This window comes from Gallinula chloropus (assembly GCF_964237585.1).
Source record: "Gallinula chloropus genome assembly, chromosome: 7".
Classification (NCBI taxonomy): Eukaryota; Metazoa; Chordata; class Aves; order Gruiformes; family Rallidae; genus Gallinula; species Gallinula chloropus.
In genome coordinates, this window is record NC_140092.1 from 24,422,981 (window position 1) to 24,442,352 (window position 19,372).

The 19,372-nt window shown below is 48.2% G+C and overlaps 1 protein-coding gene across 1 annotated transcript in view; it reads right to left on the reverse strand.

Annotated features, from left to right (window-relative positions):
• The window catches only part of FGFR3 (fibroblast growth factor receptor 3), a gene marked incomplete at its 5' end in the record, with an annotated part of 55,097 nt that extends 36,030 nt beyond the window's left edge, over nt 1–19,067 (reverse strand). The window contains one exon of the mRNA XM_084266764.1: nt 18,893–19,067. Within this exon, the coding sequence (XP_084122890.1) occupies nt 18,893–19,067 (175 nt within the window). The remainder of the gene's footprint in view (nt 1–18,892) is intronic.
• Between the last annotated feature and the right edge of the window lie 305 nt (nt 19,068–19,372).

Below are 19,372 nucleotides of genomic sequence, written 5' to 3' on the forward strand. Positions count from 1 at the left end.
AATTATCATTATAATTATAATTAACAATTATAAACTCCATACAGCTTTCAAATACGATGGTAAATGCCAACAGCCTCACACCCTTGCTGAGAACAGCTGGGAACCAGTGCTCACACCTCCCACTGGAGAGAACCTCCTTCCCACCTTTCAACTGCAAGTGCCTGTGTCTCCAGCACCTTCTCAACAAGGCCAGTTTCACCTCCAACAAGGCACAGAGACACGAAGCTGCCCTTCCCAAAGCCAAGCATCCAGCCCCCAGACTGACTTGCAGAAGTCTCCATCTCCAACCACGCTGCATGAACAACGCAGCTGGAGCTGAGTGTGCAGCCTGTACTTGGAAGGGGTTTAAGGCAGATAGGTTGAGCTCTTCTGGGGCACCTGGGTAAAGATTTGGCCACCTTCATCATCCTGCATCTCTCACTGCTAAATCATAAGGAAACAAGTACAGGGAAGCAGGCACTGAGCTCTCCCAACACCGTGCTTCTTCCATCTGGCCCCACAGCTTTGATGATGCAGGCACAAACCCTCCCACCACAAAGCAGAGCGACAAGGAGGCAGGATTTCACTCTTACTGGCCCTAAGAACACAAATCTCCCAGATCTCAGGCCTGGGTCCTACGAAAACCATCCTTGCTGCTGGCCGACAGCTATCTCCACACTAAGCTATCCCTTAGGACTTCCCTAAAGCGTTTCCATTGCAAGTCAGGTTGCAAAGGTTCTCCCCAGCTCTCCCAAAGCAAACTCCCATTTGGGATCTAACTAACAGTAACAGCATCTTTCCCAAATCTACAGCAGACAGGTGTAAGTTACTGGGGAGTTAACTCGTGCGGGGGTTACAGAAGCCCACTCTGACATGTGCCAGCAGAGCAGGGAATAATGGGTTTGCAGCTTTAATGGGTGTTTAGTGAGAAGGAGGCAATCTAGGTTGTGGGCTCCCAAGATATGACTAAAATCCAATCATTTATTAGCTTAGCCAAAGCACTAATGAGTTGAGAATCACCAAGAGATGTTTATGACAGAGAGCACGACTTGCAGCATCATCATCACTGCTGCTCGGAGCAAACATGCTCCACAGAGAGAGGCAATTTTTAAGCTGTTTGGAGGAACAAGAGGGCAGCAACTCACCAGGAAGCACCTTCCACAACAAGGAGCAGCTGGCCCAGCAATGCTGAAATGCTTGTGTATGTATCCACTTATAAGGATAAGATACTCCATCTCCATAGCTATTTGGCTCATCCCTGCAATAATTCACTTTCTGTGTGGTTTGCAGCTCCAAGTGTTAAGTGTGTCAGTGTTTCCATCAGATGTCTGTTCCTCTTAGACATCAGTACTTGCTTCTGGCTGAGCCTGGGAATGTTTTATTTTGGTTTTAACACAGGCAACTCTCAAGAGCTGTGGAGGGTGGTGGGGTATTCCCAGGCTGCTTATGGCCTCCCCAAAACTTCAAGCCCACCTAGACCCAGACTGGTACCTTCCTTAGTGTCAGGACTATCTCCATGTGCTATGGCAGACAGCACAGTGCCCATGGGAGGCTTGGTGGGTGAAGGAGCCCTGGGGCCCACACCACCTTGCACAGTGCTGGGTCCTGGCTCCAAGACACTCCATCTGGTTGTCTCCACCTATGTTTTTCCTCCTGGAATAGCTTCCCACAATGCTAGTTTTCCAAACATCAAGTGTTTGTGAGCCTCCTGAGGTGGCTGCTCAGGTGGGTGCATTCCTTCCCCATCATCATCATCACCATTATCATCCTTCTCCTCCAGTGTGCAACCTGAAGCCAGGACACATCACCATACAACCACAAGCACACCAGGACTCCTATCACAGAGGGCTCAAGGCACACGACCTTCAGTACCACCCGCAAAATATTGCCCACCCCACCTTGAACCCTGGCAATCTGGAAGAGGCTTTTTGGGACTGCTTCACAGTCCATGATGGAATGGACTGAGAGGCTCATTCCTAAGTAGATCTGTTTTCCCTCCTTCGAGCTGGACAAGTTGCATTGCATCTTAACAAGCAGAAAGATAGCAGCGCCCTGCACACTTCTCACTTAAATTCAGGTTAATTTGAAAACATTTCTTGTTCTATGTGTTTTACTGCACCAAATCCACAGTGACACGGTATGTTATAGGATCATGGAGCAACAACCATGCCAGAGCCTTCTCCCGTTGAGTGTGCTACCCTGCTCCCAGGGGAATGGTGGTAACAATCACCAAGTTGGTGCCAACTGCCATAGGGATATGAAAACCTCCCCTGGCCCCAGCATCAGTGGGATGAATAAGGCCATGATGGCAAAGAGCACAGAGACCATCTCCAGGCTCAGACCAGGAGCTGTGTCCTCTAAATAAGTGTCCTACTGGTGTTTAGGGACTCAGAGTATTATTCACACACCCCCCAACAGTGTTCTTCCCAGTACCTATATAATTGCTTGTGGGATGGGGCTGCTTCCCCACCTCTTCTTGGGACTTCTGCACCAGGAAGAGCAAACCCATCACTCAGAAGGGAAATAAAACACTTTTCTTGCCGAATACTGTTTGCTTGTGATGTGCCTTAATTTAAAAAGTGGTCAGGAGGGACAACAAGGAGCCCCACTGCCACCTCCCCAAAAGCATCCTCCTATGTCCCTGTTCCCTCCACCTCCCCAAAGAGGCAGATGGGTCCAGAGGAATACTGAAAACCACCAAAACAGATCAGCCCCACCATGAGGTGAGGACGATAAGATCGTGGGATCGCCTGTTTCCCCAAGTACCTGCCTTCTCAGAGCAGATAAGATCATGGGAGTGGCCCCGCAGCAAAGTGAGCTCACCTAAAGTCACCCATACCCTCACGGTACCTCAGGGAGCCGATGGGCTATATTTTTATACCTGGTTTTGGTGGTTCTTTATGCAAAGCAAAGCTCCCTCTCCTTTCTGCAGCAGCCACAACGGTGCCAGTGCCAGAGCATCCCTGCCCGGCCATGGTTGTGTCACCCCAAAGGGCCCTCCACCAGCCTGTCCCAGCAAAACAGAATATACAAAACCAGAACTGTGATGGGGTCTATATATGTATTAAATATAATTCTATATTTATATATACACCTGTATATACATATATCTATATGTGTGTAATGTTATACATAGTCTTTTGTATAATTTTTAAGTATTATATTATATATATCCTGTCTTCTCTCTTCCCCTGCTATCCGCCCCCTCCAAGGTCAAGACCCACCTCAGAGCACATTTCCCAGTGCTATGCTGCAGCCACCCCGGGGAGGAGGGGCTCTGGGAGTCACAACAGCACAGGATGCTTTGCCAAAGCAACATTACTTCCCGAAGCGGTGTTCAGCCAGGTTATCTCCCCTGTCTAACAGAGATGGCATCTCAGCAAAAAAGAAGCAAGCTGGTGGCTTCTGTAAAAGCTTAAACAGTGATGAAGAAAAGTGCCTTTAAGAAACCACGTCTGACAAGGGTTTGACTCCCAACATTTGGAGGTGCAACTGTATCTTTCACCTATTGCTTCTTGTTCGCTTGGTGGGGAAGCAGCTCTCCTGGGAAAGCTTAGAACAGCTTTCCTAACAATACTGCAAGGTAAGCTGGTTTTATACTGTACTGCCACCACAGCGGCCCCATCTCTTACAGTTAACAAGCGAGCTGCACACAGTGGGGTCTTTCAGATCTGGGTTAGGAGGAAAGCAAACTTTTCTCTAACGAATTAGCAGAACTATAACCAGGTTTGGTTCTGTCATATGCAGCTTTCTTCATCGGCAAGAGATTATGGGAAGAAAAAAAAAAATCTCTAGTGTTTAGCTTGGCTATCCCCAACAGCTACTTTGGAAGAGCTTCTCAAATGGAAAAGCAGATGTTGCAAATCTGCCTTATCTATGGAGCAACTGTTGACTCTGTTGTGCAAATCCTAATTTACATCTGCATGAAAGGTTTGAGAGATTAAATGGCATTCAAGGAGGAATATTAGCTTTTCTCCCTCCCTCCAGCGCTCCTTTGAATGGATTTACTACTGGCAATTAGCTTTCTGTTGCACCGGCCAAGTAGAAAACAGGATTCATCAGGACTCTACAGTATCCTCCTTTTAATGGACTGTTTTCTCAAATCACCCAATTCAGATGCTGAGAGCTAGAAGAAATAAATCGTCACAAAGCTAAAATAGTTACAAAAACACTCTGGCCAGAAGGATTTCCCTGTGGCATTTGGAAAGCCCTGAGGAGGGAAAAAAACAACCCTAAGAGAACAAATCAAAGGGGTCTTCTGGCTACACCTAATAAAAATGGGAATGCACAACCCAAGAGACACAAAGCTTTGGTTGCTGCTGAGAGCCCAGAGCCTGTCCCAAGGACAGCCTTCAGCTGGGGCTTTGCTGGCTTAAAGGAACAGGCAGTAACGGGAGTTGTCCTTAAAATTTGGCCAGGCTGTGCAACTACTTGCATCTGTCTCACAGTTCTGCACTCCTTGGGTTTCTTTTAAAAGAGAGAAAAGAATTGTCCCAAAAGTCAGGGAATGGTGAGGTGGGAACACAGCAGCATGGGGACACCCAGGCTGTGCTGCTCCATGTGTCTTAAGAGAGCTCCCAGCTCCTGATGAAGCACCTCAAGGATGCCATGCAGATGGTTCCTGCTGTCCCAGGTGCCAACACCTTTGTACTTTACTCGAGAAGGCAGCAATGAGCCGTACCAATCTCAGCAGCCCACACCAGTCCCAGCCTGGCACACGGACAAACCCATCCTTGCACCTGGTTTGCCCACACATCAAACACCCTACCTCACCCACCTGCGGGGGCCAAATGTAGTCAACTTAGACTGCTGCCTACTCAGGGCAGAGAGTAACAGGACACCTGCAAGAGACTGTGCTGATAGGCACTCATCCTCATCCTTTTGGTGTCTGCCTTGTGGTGTTGCCTCTGAGGAATGGTGGCCAACTTGGCCCCAGCTTTTGCACAGCACAGAAGGGACATCCTGGCTTGATTTTGACAGACACATGCCACTGCAAACCAGCTGATGCTTTACATTCCTGCTTCTCATGCCTGAGGAAGTCCAGAAAAACCTCATCATTGCAGTAAGCAATTGCCACAGCCCCCTTCCAAAGCCAGTTGAGGCAGCTATGGAAACTGAGGCACAGAGTGAGGCTTCCCAGTGTCCCAAAGGTCTGAGCAAAGCTCGTCCCCAGCCTTCATCAGAGCAGGACGGGGTCCTGCCAAAGCACGGAGGCCCTGAGCAAACCTGTGCTCTTCAGCATCAGCGCTCCATGACATCCCTTCTCCTGCTTCACTGGACCAGGCTACCTGGTGGGGTTTTGTAGGCGACACACACCAAGCAAGTAACCAAGTTTGCAGTTCCACAAATGAGTGCTCCTCAAAGCTTAACAAAAGGGAGAGAAACTCCATTTTTGGTAATACTTTTAAACTGTCTTATTAAATCCTTAAAAAGAGTAAGCATGCATTGCTGAATAATACTTTTAATTTTTTCTGGGCTCCTCCTCTACACCCTCATTTCCTTCCTCAAAATCCTTTTGAAATTTCATTACTTTTGGATTTTTGACCTCCTGGGTGGATTTTCAGCTTCTTAGTGAATTCTAGCAAAATGTTTACCGCCTCTTAAGAGCTCTTGCAGACAAGTTTTTAAGCTGTCAGTGCAGCAGGCCCAAGAGTTTATCTCGGAGGAACTTTTTTTGGGATGCAAAGACTTAATGGTCTCTTTACAGTTCCCAGGCAGACCTGGTCCTGGCAGTTGTTACTTGTGATGCTTTTCTCAAGTGGCTTTGAGATCATATGGCATCAGAAAAAATTTGCCATAAAGCCCCAACCTTTCCCCTTCGGTTCACAGCTATGTAGCTCCCAAATCCCAGCTCCTCTGCATCTCCCCTGCACTTTTAATGTGTGCTTCTCTAATCTTCATTTAATGCAGGCAGCTGGTGGCAAATACCCCCGAACAATGACTTTAATCCCAAGTATCCTGAAGACCCCCTCCCTTCCTCCCCGCATCGAAATTGGGGAGGGGGGGGGGGGAATAAAAAGAACAGCCTCATGACAGCAAGATAGAGAAACTCAAGCTATCCACTGGGCCAAAGGAGCAGAAAGACACAATGAGCTAAATTTTGCCTGGTTCGCTAATTAAAAACGGAAGCTACCCCACTCCGGAGCCAAGGCGGGGAGGTGGGGAGGGTTTTCATGCTATTCAAAAAATCGGCTTCCAACTGGGACCATATTCACTCCACATTAATTGTCATTCCAACTACGAGTGTCCTAGTTTCAAAATGAAAACTACCCTCCAGTGTAGCTAGTGAAAACTAACACCAGTTTCGAGGCATTAAACAAAATTTATTGATTGCATTTTCCCACCCACTAAAACTTTAATAAGCATTAAACCTCAAACTCCTGGCCCCGTTTCCTCCCTCTACCCTCTCTCTCCATAAAAAGGGTCAGGCTCCTCTATATGGAGATTAGGACTTAATGTTTGGTATTTGTTTATGAGCCTACCAATTGCCTCTATTTCGGGGGGCGGGCAGGGGGGGAAACAAATCTGAAAAAAAAAAACCCCAAGCCCTCTTGTACACGGATTAAGAGAGGGCAAAGGTTTAGGGTCGTTTGGGTGGGGGTTTTTTTCCAACTGATTGTGGGGTTTAGATATATGACGGGTCATGTTCACGTGAATGAAAGTAAGCAAATATTCCCCTTTTTGCAAGTTTCCCTTGAGCTACACTGAAAGGCACTTTTCAAAGATCCCCATTTCCCCGTAGTAAAACGTGGAGCTTTAAGCCTTTGCTAGCTGTTTTCAGCTGTGTAAAAGGGGAAAAAAAATAAATTGGGGGCCACTCTGTCTGCATACTTAGTAAAGAAAACAAAGGCCAAACATTTGAAATGCAAAGGTCGGTGATTAAACTCAGAAATCCATATCTAGGCATCAGAAGGAATAGCCAGATTTTAAGAGTGCTTAAGCGATTTAAATGCAGAGCCTGACCTGGCTCAGCATCTTTCAAGACCAAGCCTGTTATTTCAGTGCCTCAAGCGAGATTTAGGTGCAAGGTACCCAAATTGGAGAAGTTTAACAGTAATCTCCTTTCCTGAAGTCTGATCCGCTTTAATCTGAAGTTGTGAATAACAAACGAAGATTTTGTTATTTAAAAAGCACGACTAACTAAAGCTGCAACCCTTAGTCACTGCATTAAATTCACCTCTCACCCTTCAGCATTATTAGGAAGAGCTGGGAGAGATATCAGAAGAAAAGTGGATGTCAAAAATTCTTTTTTATTTCTCCTCTTTTAAGAAGGCTGCTAAAGGGATTAGACAGGTTGGAGTTCACTGCTCAGTTAAATCAACCTTACAGTATTTTTTCAGCTTGTTTGACTTGCTGTTTCTGTGTACCTTTTGTGTTCTCACCTTTCTGCATTCAAATCCCACGCTAAGCGTTTGTTCCCGGGCGCTCTTTATTTGTATTAAGTCTACGGAGTTATAGAAAACAGACTTGGAAAACAATCCCTAAATTAGCAGGACTCAGTGGCTTCCATGCACAGGCGCACAGCACACAGAGCATCACATACCCTCCGACCCGAGCGCAGCGGTTTATCATTTCCAGCAGCAACAGCGGGGCATCAGGTTCACCAGCGCGGACCCTTTAATGGTCTCCTGCAACCGTATCTATTACGGCGGGTTTTGGAATGCACGTCATAAATTAAGAGAGAGTTCAAGGAAGTCATGCGTGTCTCAGTTCCTGCTCCCTTCAAGCAGTTTTAATGCCCCCAAATCATCATCTTCTATGAAGTGCACTACGTTCGGCCCCAGTAATGCCAGCAGCAGGTTGGACACTGGCACACGGCTATTTTAATGCTGCCCTATGGAAAACGTGTTCTCTGACCAGAGGGTTGTTTCCAGTCCCTGGCAGCAGGACATGGCTGGTCCTGCCTGCGCAAGCCAGGGACCTTCCACAGGCACTTTTGGACACCTGTCTCATCGCCCAGACTGATTTTGCCAGTTTTTCCCTTCCTTCCCCCATCAGAAACAGCTCTAAAACCTCTTTCTTGTGACAAACGAACATCCAAGTGTCCAAGTGAGATGGACGCTGCTGCAACAGCAGGCATGGCCATTGCAACAGGCAAGTCACAGGAGAAACAACCATTTCTCTCCAGATGTGATGAAGTGGGGATGATAAAAACTGTGCCCACAGCCCCCCAGGCTGGATTTGTCTGAAAGCTCAGCATCAAAACTAAGCTTCAGCCATGCTTCCTAGGATGGGATTGGTGGATGAATCACCACCTTGTACCACTAGTGAAGACATGAAGTTGGACAACCTCCCCATGCATTTACAGCTACTTACCCACATTGACCTATCTCTACAGCGGTGATGCCAGGTTTTGAATGACACAAAACCTGGGGTCTGGCCCCTCGACTCCCCTTCCGAGGGTGAGTGGCTAACTCAGGGCCATCTCCTCTTCCTCCCTGTCCTGAGACACCATGTGTGACTCCTCTGGCTGCTCCTTCTCATCCCTCAAGCAGCCAGACTTGAGCACCGGGTGAAGTTATTCCTGCAAAGACTGAACCACTTGTCCACACCTCACTTGCTATGCACTGGGAGGAGGGGGGCAGAGGGGAAGAAAACCTCTGCTTCAGACAGTTATGCATATTTTGAAAGCACCAGAGGAGGTTTCAGGCCCTTTTTGCCAGGACTAACACATTCCACCACAAGATGACCTTGTTCAGAGTACAGGCGGCTCCTCACAGGAAGGATTTACAGTGTGTGGGGTCACTACATCCCCATGGGCAGCGATTCACCGTCAAAACTAGAGCAGCAGGTACAAACCTTCCCTTTTTGGTCCCTGTGCTGGGGGAGATGAGGAAAGAGGAAGCCCTTCTGTCCCCTCCCAGCCACCTCTGTGGTCCTCATCCTTTCTTGATGGAGGAACCCATGGTCTTCTAAAATCTCAGGGTGCCAGCATACCTACACATAAAAATGAGGCAGAAATCTCATTCCTTCACTAAGTAACACACAGGTTGAAGTCCCAACACAACTCAATAAAAATTTCCTAGGAGTTATTTTCAAAGGCTCTTGAAGCCTTTCTGCGTCAGGCTTGGGTTTCCATTGCCTCCTTATCCAAATTATGGCACTCTGTGGGTTCCCATTTGCTTCTGCAGCTCTTTCCACTCTACCTGACATAACGCAACAGAGATGGTGCTGCTGTCAAGATGCCCCCTCCGTGAGATACCCGAGGCTGAAAGAAACCTGAGTCACTGTATTTATTTAAACTTAAGAGTATTTACTGTATTTACATTGTAACCCAGCTAGGATGGGAATGGGAGGATGGCTTTACAGAGCACCTTCAAGGCTAACTTCACCACACTCCAAGCTTACGCCCTTTTTCCTAAGCCAGGGAAATCAGGACCTAAGGAGAGCCTGAAAATTATCTTTGTCCTTAATTAAAGACTGCAAGTGGCTCACCCCAGGTTTTGGGCTCTGATGCCTTTCAGCCAAGCTGGAATAAATGCTCTACAGTCGCTCATCACTCACTGCATTCATGTTTAACTCAGGAGAAGGTAGGTGATAGATTTGTAGCAACTTTGGGCAGGGATGCAGAGAGAACACCATCTGCCATTTCTTATCTTCTTTTTTTCTTTCCTTCCTTCCTGTAATTAATCAATTCACAAATTGGGAGGCAGAGTTTTCCCGCAGTCTCCTCTTCCAATCACCCCCGCGAAGCAAAGGCTGAGGACGCGTCAGGGCGGCTGCAAGGCCTAAGCGCTGCCCGTGGAGCGTGAAGCAGCATTGGGACAGTGGGAGTGCTGGGCTCGTCCCAGCTCATCCCACCCTGGGGCCTCCCGGGGCCCAACCCACCACACACTGCAACAAAAAAGCTTGAGGAGTTTTTCCGGAAAAAAAAAAGACCCCAAAAAAACCCCGCTGCCTTCATGGAGAGCTGTGAGATCACACATAACAAACTGGCTGTAAAAACAAATGGGGTTTTTAATTTTTCTTTCCCCTCAGTTGCATTCCCTAGCAGTCCATCTCTTGCTGCTGTGAACACCAGCCAATTCCTGCACCTCCATTTACCAGCCCCCCCCCCACCTCTCCTCCTGCATGAATCCCCAGCCTATTAACATAACTATTTAAACTGGACATGTTTTCTTAAACATTCTTCTTCTTTCATAAACTGCCATGTGACAGTTGTTTACTGTCAACAAGCCTGGGTACTCTAAGACAGGGAGAAATACACCCTTTCAAAAGGCAGACATGGCTACCAAAGGAAGATTAAAATCTGTTTTTCTCTTCTCCCTCTCCAAAAATGCTTTATTCGTACAGATACACATGATACAGATCAGGAGAGATGGTAGTATGCCTAATTCTGATCATTCTTTCAATTAAAGACAGGCTCACGGAGGATTTATCTTTGGTTGCACATGCTAGTTGTCGGGGCACACTCTTAACTCCCTAATCTTCCCACTGCAACTGGTTTTCCCCCTTCTCTTTTAGCTTCGATACCCCTGTCTCCTAAAGCACATCTTGGGGAATCAGCATGCTCATCTTGCACAGATCCCACTACCGGCTGGAAACGAAACGCTTGCCTGGGGGAAGCTTTATAAAGAAGTTATAACATTTTAAATAGTTTTTTTATAAATAGCTTTATTTATATAATAGTTTATATAAATAGCTTTTTTATATAATAGTTTTTATTTAAATAGCTTTATAGAGAAGTTATAACATTTTAAATTAACCACTGGTTAATTCAAGACCTACCATCTCCAAAGAAGCCACTGAAATATTTTGCTGGGATTTCTTGCACATGAAAGGGGGATATACTAAAAAAAACCCCACCAACCTGAGAAAACTCTCTTTGCTCTGCTCTGCCCTGCCAGCAAAGCACCGGGAAAGTACTCTGCCAGTGTGCAAGGGGCCCAGGAGCTCGGTAGCCCCAGTCGGCTGGTGGCTGGACGGATCAGCCCCAGCTGCCCGCTGACCCCCGCGGGGGATTATTAACACTTTCCCCAGCGCATTGTGTGGCTCCCAGATCACGGCACTGGGGGCTAATGGCAGACGACACTGATATGATGGAAGCGAGTATGGGGCAGGATAGGATGGCGGCCGGCACTGCAGTTTGGCTCCACGCAGGACTCACACCAGAGCCACTGGAGGCTCGGGCAGTGGCCGTCACCACCGTCTCTGATACCTGGGCTGCAACACTGCCGCTGGCTTGCATTAAAGCTGGAGTTATAAAAGCCGAGGTGGGAACCAAAGGTCCATGTTACAGCAGGTTGAGAGGAACGGGAGGTCACATGGAGCTCGCTGCAGCAATTGCCCCCATGAAGCAGCAGCCGGCAGATCCGCCCCCCCCCCAACCCCCAAACTGGGAAGCCCTTTTACTCACTGAGTTTCCGCTGCTTGTTAAAATGTTTGGGTCATTAGAAAACTTACCAAACAATCCCTGCTTATGCTAAACAGTTGCTCCCACCACTGTGAAGGGCTTCAGCCTGCTCCCTTGGAAATCAATGGGGGCTTTTTTGCTTAGGATTCAATAGGCGCGAGATCAGGACCTCATTATTATTTTTACAGGACTATAAGCAGCAGAGAATGGTGAAACACTCAAACAAGTAACAACCCTCCAAACCGGGAGCCAAACTTTCCACGAAGGATCTTTACAAGCTCTGACAAGCATCGAAGTAAAATCAGAAACCAGTTTCTTGGGAGCTTTTCGGGTTTTTATGCAGAAAGCATAAGGTTGATACAGTTTGGGCTCATCATCTGGATCCATGAACATCTCCCATCGTTAACTTTTCCTCAGATGCCTTCATATAGATATGTATTTTGCCTTCCCCAGGGGGAGGCGAGTAAGAGCTGTCAGTCTCAGGTGATGTACGTTACCCCTGTGGAACCCAGAGCAGAAACACTCTTTCAGGGTTTCTCATCATCTCCTCTGCACCACACCAAGATGAACACACACACACACCCCTACCCTCTCCCATGAGTCCCTCTGCAGAGCCACCATGAGAAACCCAGAGAACCAGATGGCTCCTGGGAAGTGGGTCCTGCTACCAGGACCACATCCACACCCCCACCCTCGCAGAGACCAGGTGCCACCTGCATTTTGTGAGAGGAGCCTCAGAGATGCTCTCATCCTTAGCACAATCCTCGGAGCTCTATGACAAATCAAGTTCTCCACTTCTTGCCTACTACCTTGCACTGCTCCTCTCTCTTGGCATCAGCAGGAACTCACTTACGCACCGCATAGGGGCCAAGCCTTGTGCTGGCTAAGCAATACCCAGCTATTTCACTGATTCCCCTACACCCAACTCTCCCCAGGTCAACTTCAAAACGCTTCAACTCCATTACTTCTGGGTAATCCTTATAACCTAGCAGTGATCTGGTCTCCAAAGCTTTATTCATTTAACTACATCATCTGAAGTATTTTAGTGAGATTCCTTGTGAATAGCACACAGTAGTTTGGTGTGATAAAGGTACAACTACAAAACACTCTGTTTTCCAGGGCAAAAGCATTAAACAAAGATAAGCCGACAAATGCTGTAATTAGTTATCAAACAGCAGGAGCTGGGAAGCCACCCTTGTGGGTCTCCCCGATGCCAGGGTGCACCATGATTGCCTGTTATTTCTTCTCCCTAAAAAAACAAGGGACTCAAACTAAGGGACATAGCTATGGCTTGTCTCCTTGAGTGAAAAGAGAGGGAAAAAAAACCCCAAAACCAATGCACTGCTGTGTGTTAGCCTGACATCTGATAGCCAGCTATGGTTCAACAGCTCACAGTACCATGGCTGGGTGCAAACACCGACACTGGGGTCCTCACGCTGGGGCCTCATGCTGCAGCATTCCTGGGGGTGCGTGCCTTCAGCACACACCACAGCCTGTGAGTCTTCACTTTCTCACAGAGAGGGATCCTAGACTGTATCCCTTCCTCACCCAAAAACTTGGAAGCTACCTCGTTTCTGAGTCATTAATACTTTTAACCCCTCGCAACCTGTAGAGATGGCACAGCCCCAAAATCTCACAGATGCTAAACGTGTAAGCACATGGTAATTGTTTTGCATACAGTTCTACACGATAAAGAAATCTCTTTCCAAGTTTTAATATAACCTTTTTATTTAACCAACCCTTTAAAGTTCCCCTGCCTTTTTAAGTTGAGAAAGCAAGGCCAGCACACAAGTCCTACTTCCCCCTCCGCAGTAAATGCCACACCTTTTTTTGGATGAATACATCTGAAACTAAAGCAGTTATTGGAGAAATGTTTTCTTGTGACTGTGTTGCTATCCTTCAAAAGAAAAAACAGAAAAACAACAAAATGAAACCCAGGTGCTTTGTTACATTGTGTTACCTGAGTGTCACAGCAAAAAAAAACAGAAAAAGATTTACCAACCTGGCTTGTGCCTATCCACCTGAATGTGACAACCCCCAGATAGCCTATCAGAATAATAGGGCAGGTTTAGGTCCAATTACCTTTCACATTTTAACTACTAAGTTTACCAGAGGTTTTACTCAGCTCGTATCTCACAGTTCTTGTTTGCTTTTGATATTATAGAAACTTCCTGGTCATTCAAGCCAAGGAGCAGATACTTCAGGGGTAAGCACACCAGGAATACCACAGTCACCGCAGGAATAAAAGCCCTTCTTCACACATCTAGGACTTTAAATTATATCTTTGGCACTTGTCAAACTGCGCTGTGAGTGTATCGGAAAGAGGGCACTGGGACTGTCAGAAAAAGCAATTTTAATTTTTTTAAACAAGATTACCACGTAAACAGCCAAAAGAGGGGCGAACAGTAAACTGATCAGCTATGCAGGAGGCCAAGGAAAAGAAATCAGGGTGCAACAAAGTATTTTAAGGTGCTTTCAGCATTGTATGATAGTATCTTTGGACATGGTTTGAGCCTGGTGTTTGCACAGGGGGTGCTATCAGATTTACTTCCCTTTGAGCTGGGACTGCCCGCTTTCACATACCCTGAATGGTTTTGCTGAACTGCAGTCCTGTTTCCTGGAAAATAAAAAGGGAAGTACAGCAATTTTTTACCAAGCCACCATCCTCTCTGGCATTCAACCTGGTACATTGAAGAGAATAAAGTTCATTAACTAACTAGTATTAAGAGAGACGAAATGGCAAACACTGAACAGGCACCATCAGACCAGGAAGGCTTGGAGGGTGCTGAGACAGCAGGCTATTTCAAGTGGGTTTTTTTTTAAGTTATTATTATTATTGTCATTATTATTATTGAAGGGTGAGAGAAAAAAAGGAAACAGGTATGCAGAGCCAGAAAAAAAAAAAAACCCACGACATGGGAAAAGTTACAAGCATATTGCACACTAGGAAAAAAGAGAAAAGTCTATTCATAAAGCAGGGAAACAGAAAAAAAATTAAGTCAGTTTAATTGATTATCGGGTCCAGCCTCACTAGGAAAAAGTTGACTAACAGGGATGGGAATTTCACCTGTATTATTAGTAGAAATAGCTACATTTGTAACATTCCTGCTCCTTCTAGTTCACATAACATAAAAATTGCCGAAAGCTAAACTGTTGAGGACAGCACAGCCCCTTCCTTCTCCACGTACCTTGAAGACTGAGAGCTCATGCCCAAGCTCCTGCACTGGCCCTACACACTCCAATGCCCACCCACAAAAACCCAGCCGCGGGACGTACCCAAACCTTAGCCCAAATGAGGGTTCAGCTATTGCTTTCAGTCACAGCTCTGTTTGCCAGACGCTGTCAGAAACGTCTTGGTCAAACACTTTTGTAACCTGGAAGTTTTATTAACTGCTCAGAAACCGGGGTGATTCTCTGTCTTTTGGAGTCTCTGGCTGCAACAGCAAATGTATGCAGCAAGCTTCCAGGGAGGACAGTTCTCTAAGCTTACAGTTGGGTATCAAAGTTCGTGTTTATTCAGCCAGCCTTCACAGAAGGGCAAAAAAATCTCCTGTAGCTTCATGTGAAATCACTGGGCCCCACTGGATGGAAATGGTCCTGATGTGGCTGAGATGCAGCACTCAAGGCTTTAATGTTCTCCTAACTTAAAAAGCCATGCCCAGGCAGGCTTTGGGACAGGTACACTTTCCCCAACAGTGCTGAAGATTTGTTGGAGTCATAAAAGTTAACATGCTGGTCAGAGTGGCTTACTTTAATTGCAAGGTTTAATTAGCAGATCAACACTTCGCCACCCAATTTTCAGATTTACTTTCATCGCATTCCCTACTCAGTGCTTGTTAATAATTAAAAGAAAAAAAAAAACCTTAATTTAATTGGAGTGACCCTCGTCAATCCGCATAGAAGATGTGATGCCATACAGCTAGTATTGAATGCATTAATTCAGCTTCTGCACTGGAACTGACTTTCTAGTTTGCTGTTTGGTAGGGAAGAAATAGATTATAGAGGGAAAAAATATAAAGTCCTATTTCATCATCCCCTTGTTTTATTGCTCAGTAAAATATGTTAGTCTAAACATTAAAAACTTAATTAAGCTTTTTTTGGCTGCTGCCATTAGTGAGAAGAAACGGATCAACTTTCAAATTTAAAAACTTTATCACTCAGAGCTGCCCGCTGAACCTGAAGGTCTGGTCTCAGGCATGAAGTATGAAGCACTGTCAACATACGACACTTTTCATAACGTTTTAACGCGTAAACCCCGAGGCCAGCTGCAGGAACGGTCGGTGCCATTTGGCACTCACTTCAATTCCCTTATAATTTCAGGGTGAACTTTGAAACACTCAGATACACACAGCCAAGCGACACGGATGCCGTACCCTACACCTTGAACCCTCCTCTGGGTGCATGTTGAAAGGCTGCAAGAACCTGGTTACCATCAGCTGCGCGAAGCAAAATCTCACAACCAGAGCACCACCAGTTCTTACCAAGCAGGAAAGTCACAGGAATTGGTACATGCCCCACCACTCAACTTCAACAAAATCCCCAAATGGCACTTTTTCCATTATTTTGGCTTGAAAACTGCCTGTGCAGTAACTCTGGGTGGCAACTTGATTCCAGAGCTGCAGGAGGAAACTTTGGTTCAGACTGGGAGAGCTCTCCCCTCCCCGCAACAAGCCTGCTCAAACACTAGCAGCTCTCTGTAAGAACTTTTTCAATGCATGCAGACAGCTTTAGCAGCTAAGCAGTGCAATACAAATCCTGAGCGGCCCAGAAATTCCCTTTTTCACGTATACCGTATGCAGACAGCCACATACAAGCCAACTACAGGAGACAGGCTGGTTATCAGAAGTTTTTAAAAGCAAAACGCTGCCATTGCAGTCGGTCTGCCCTCTAAGAAAACAGCCAGCGTTACTTGACATTCACAAATCGTACGAAGTAATATCTTTATCTGAATACTAATGCAAATTGGACGGGCTTTTTTATATTGATGTCTATTCTGTGCCTGCTGAATAGAGTGACCGCATGCTCGAGGCTGCAAAGGAGTTCACTGACCTCCCTAATCATCTCTGTCATAGCCCCTGAATGACATACACATTCAATCCTGCCTCGCCTGTCTACTTTCATTCATAAAAAAAAAAAAAAAGGAGGGGGGGGGGAAATTTGACATTGTTCTTCCTGCAGCAGCCCCAAGAAAACGAGAGAAGAGAAACTCAGCCCAGATGAGGCCCCTGGTGTTTTTAGTTCAGCTTCTATTCAGCAACAGCCCCGCCATCTGCCTCCTTCCTGCCAACAGCCGAACACCTCCCTGCGGAGATGTTAAAACCTGCACCCCCTCCACCTCCGCTAATAGCGAGTATTCATATTAGCAAACATACACATACCTCGAGAATGCCTCCCTTCAATGTGTGTTTTATGTAGCTGAGTATAGGCACAAAGCAGTAGCTGTTAGAGCCTTCTCAGCCCCGTGTGGAGAATTAGATCACTGGGGAAAAATCCTTCCAAGCCCCTTTATGGAAAATAAGGCCTTAGACTGTAAATGCAAAGCCCAGCGAACAACAACCCTCAGTAATGAGCCAATACCCCATGGCCCATTTGACCAGGAGAAAGAATTTGCTTTTTACCATTCAATTCAAAAAGACTGAAAAAGTAAAATGTGTTTTTACTCGGCTCTGAAGGTTTATATTCTCTACAGTTGCTTTTGCACAACCTTCCCTTCGGCCCCCTCCCACCTCCCCGCCCCAGGTCGGACGGGCGGCGGGTGCCCCCCGCGCCGGCGGGGTTGCCGGCTTTGGCGTGGAGCTGGGCGACAGCGCCGGCTTCACTCTTCCCCGCGCACGTGGTCGGCGGTGGGAGAGATGCCGGCACCGCAGTGCTCCCCCTGCCCTCACAGCCCCCTGCCCGCCCGAGCCTCTCTCTCCAGCAGCTCGCAGGCTGGGGCAGCCCTTGGAGACACGGCTGGTTGTTTGGACTAACGGGAGCCCTCTGCTCAGGGCCACAGAGAGCTCTGACAGTGACACCTTTACTTAAGTGAAAGTTGAGAGAGAGCGAGCTTGTCCTGAGGATTTCCACCGGAGCCCCTGGAAATCCCGACCCGTCACTCAGCTCACAGACATCGGCTGGGAGACGCCTCCCTCACAGCGACCTCCGGGTACGCCACTTGTCAAACAGCATCCTAAAGCCGGGATGTGCAAAGTTGCCTCGGGAGCACGGGAAGCGTTTAGCAGCACTTGACCACATCGCCGACCCCAAATCTATGGGCTGAAGATGCAAGTGGAAAGCCAGGGGACCACCGAGGCAGTCACTCACCCCCGTGGGTTCAACTGTGCCCCAAGTGACAGCGCCAGTACCGCGCTTCAGGCTACAATAGGGGGAGGAACTGAGGACGCTTCATTTCTGCCGCTTCCCATCCTTGTGCGCAGCACAAGCTGCTCGCTTTCTCTCGCACACCGACCTCACCTGCTCCGACCAAGTCGCTGAACGTTGCCCCATAAATCAATTCTTTCGGCTGTGAAAAATGAGCCAAGCGAGTTACACTAAGAATCTGGTGTTTTATTAGGACTTTCTTGAAAACAAAACCAACCCCCGGTGTGATTTATAGCTTTAACCAAAAGGGGTATGAAAGTAATGCCCCCACCCCCCAGCCTTCACGAAGCCCATTTATTCCCCTGTCACTTTTTTGGCAAACAGGCTTCAAACCCTTTCCTGAACAATGGAAACTTTCTGCCGGGTACATGCAATACCGAAGACGGGGGGCAGCGAAGGGGCTCCCTTCCATTAAAGAGCTTTGAAAAATAAACAGGGACTCAGGTAGCAGCTGAGGCGTGTCAGAGAAAACATGACGTTTTAGACCCGCCGTGTGTATATATATATATATATATTAAAAAGCCCAAATCTCCCAACAACAAAAAACCCTCAAAACAAACAGCTTTTGCCCAACGTGTTTTCACTTGCAACTTCAGTGCTGCCACTCGAGGGGAGGTTTCCACTGTCTCCCCCCCGAAACGCCGCTGCGACCCAGCGTGTGCACACCCGGAGTTGCTCCAACTCCAGTTTTGCTCCCAAGATGTGGATATAAACGTCTCTCCCTTAGTTTTCCCACCCGAGCACACACACGCACAACCAGAGCATTCCTGACGCGCGCCGAAGATGAGCGCTACACGGGTACGGAGGCATCTCTCCTTCCCCAACGCAGACACGGGTCAAACCCCGGGGGTTGCGCGTACCGCCACGGCTGGGACCGGGCTCCCAAGCGACTGGGACCGTTTCAAGGGCAGCTCTTCCCTCCAGGGCGCCTCTGCAGCTCGGCCGAGCCGCGGTGAGAGGAGGATCACCCCGGCCGGGTTGCCAGCTCCCCGGTCCCGCGCCGTGCCGCCGTTCTAACTCCCGCTCCAAAGACGGCTCCGGCGGTCTCCGTCCGCCGCCTTTCACACTCCGAGAGAAGGGGGCTTGTAGCCCTAAACCCGGCTCCTGCCGCTGCGGATCCCCAACACCACCACCACCACCTCCCCCCGCCCATCTCCGAGCCGCAGCGCGGAGCACGTGTGCGCGACCGCGCAGCCTTACCTGCCGGCTGCCCGCCGCTCCTCTCCGCCGCCGCGCCGCCGGCCCGCCGCGCCGCCGGCATCCCGCCGACGGCCGCCGCCAGGCACAGGCACCAGACAGAGCCCCAGGCCGCCCGCATGCCTCCGGCGCGGCGCCGGGGCAGGGCGGCCGCCGCCGCACCGCCCGTCTCAGACATCCCCCGGCCGCATGCTGCCGCCGCTCACCGCTCCGCTCCGCCGCCGCGCTGCCGGGAGAGGGAGAGAGGCGCTCAGGGGGAGGAGGAACCTCTCACCCCCAGTGCCGAAGCGGAGGAGAAAAAGGAAAAAAAAATAACAGCAAAAAGGAAAAACAGTAGTAAAAAGGGGGGAAAAGTGGTGGCGGGAGTAAAAAAGCTCAAGGGGATGCGCGCAGCCCGCGTGCTGAGCGGCGGCGGGGCGCCTACCTGCGCAAGCCCCGCGGCTGGCCGCGCACCGCGCATGGAGGGAGGAAGGCAGCGAGCGC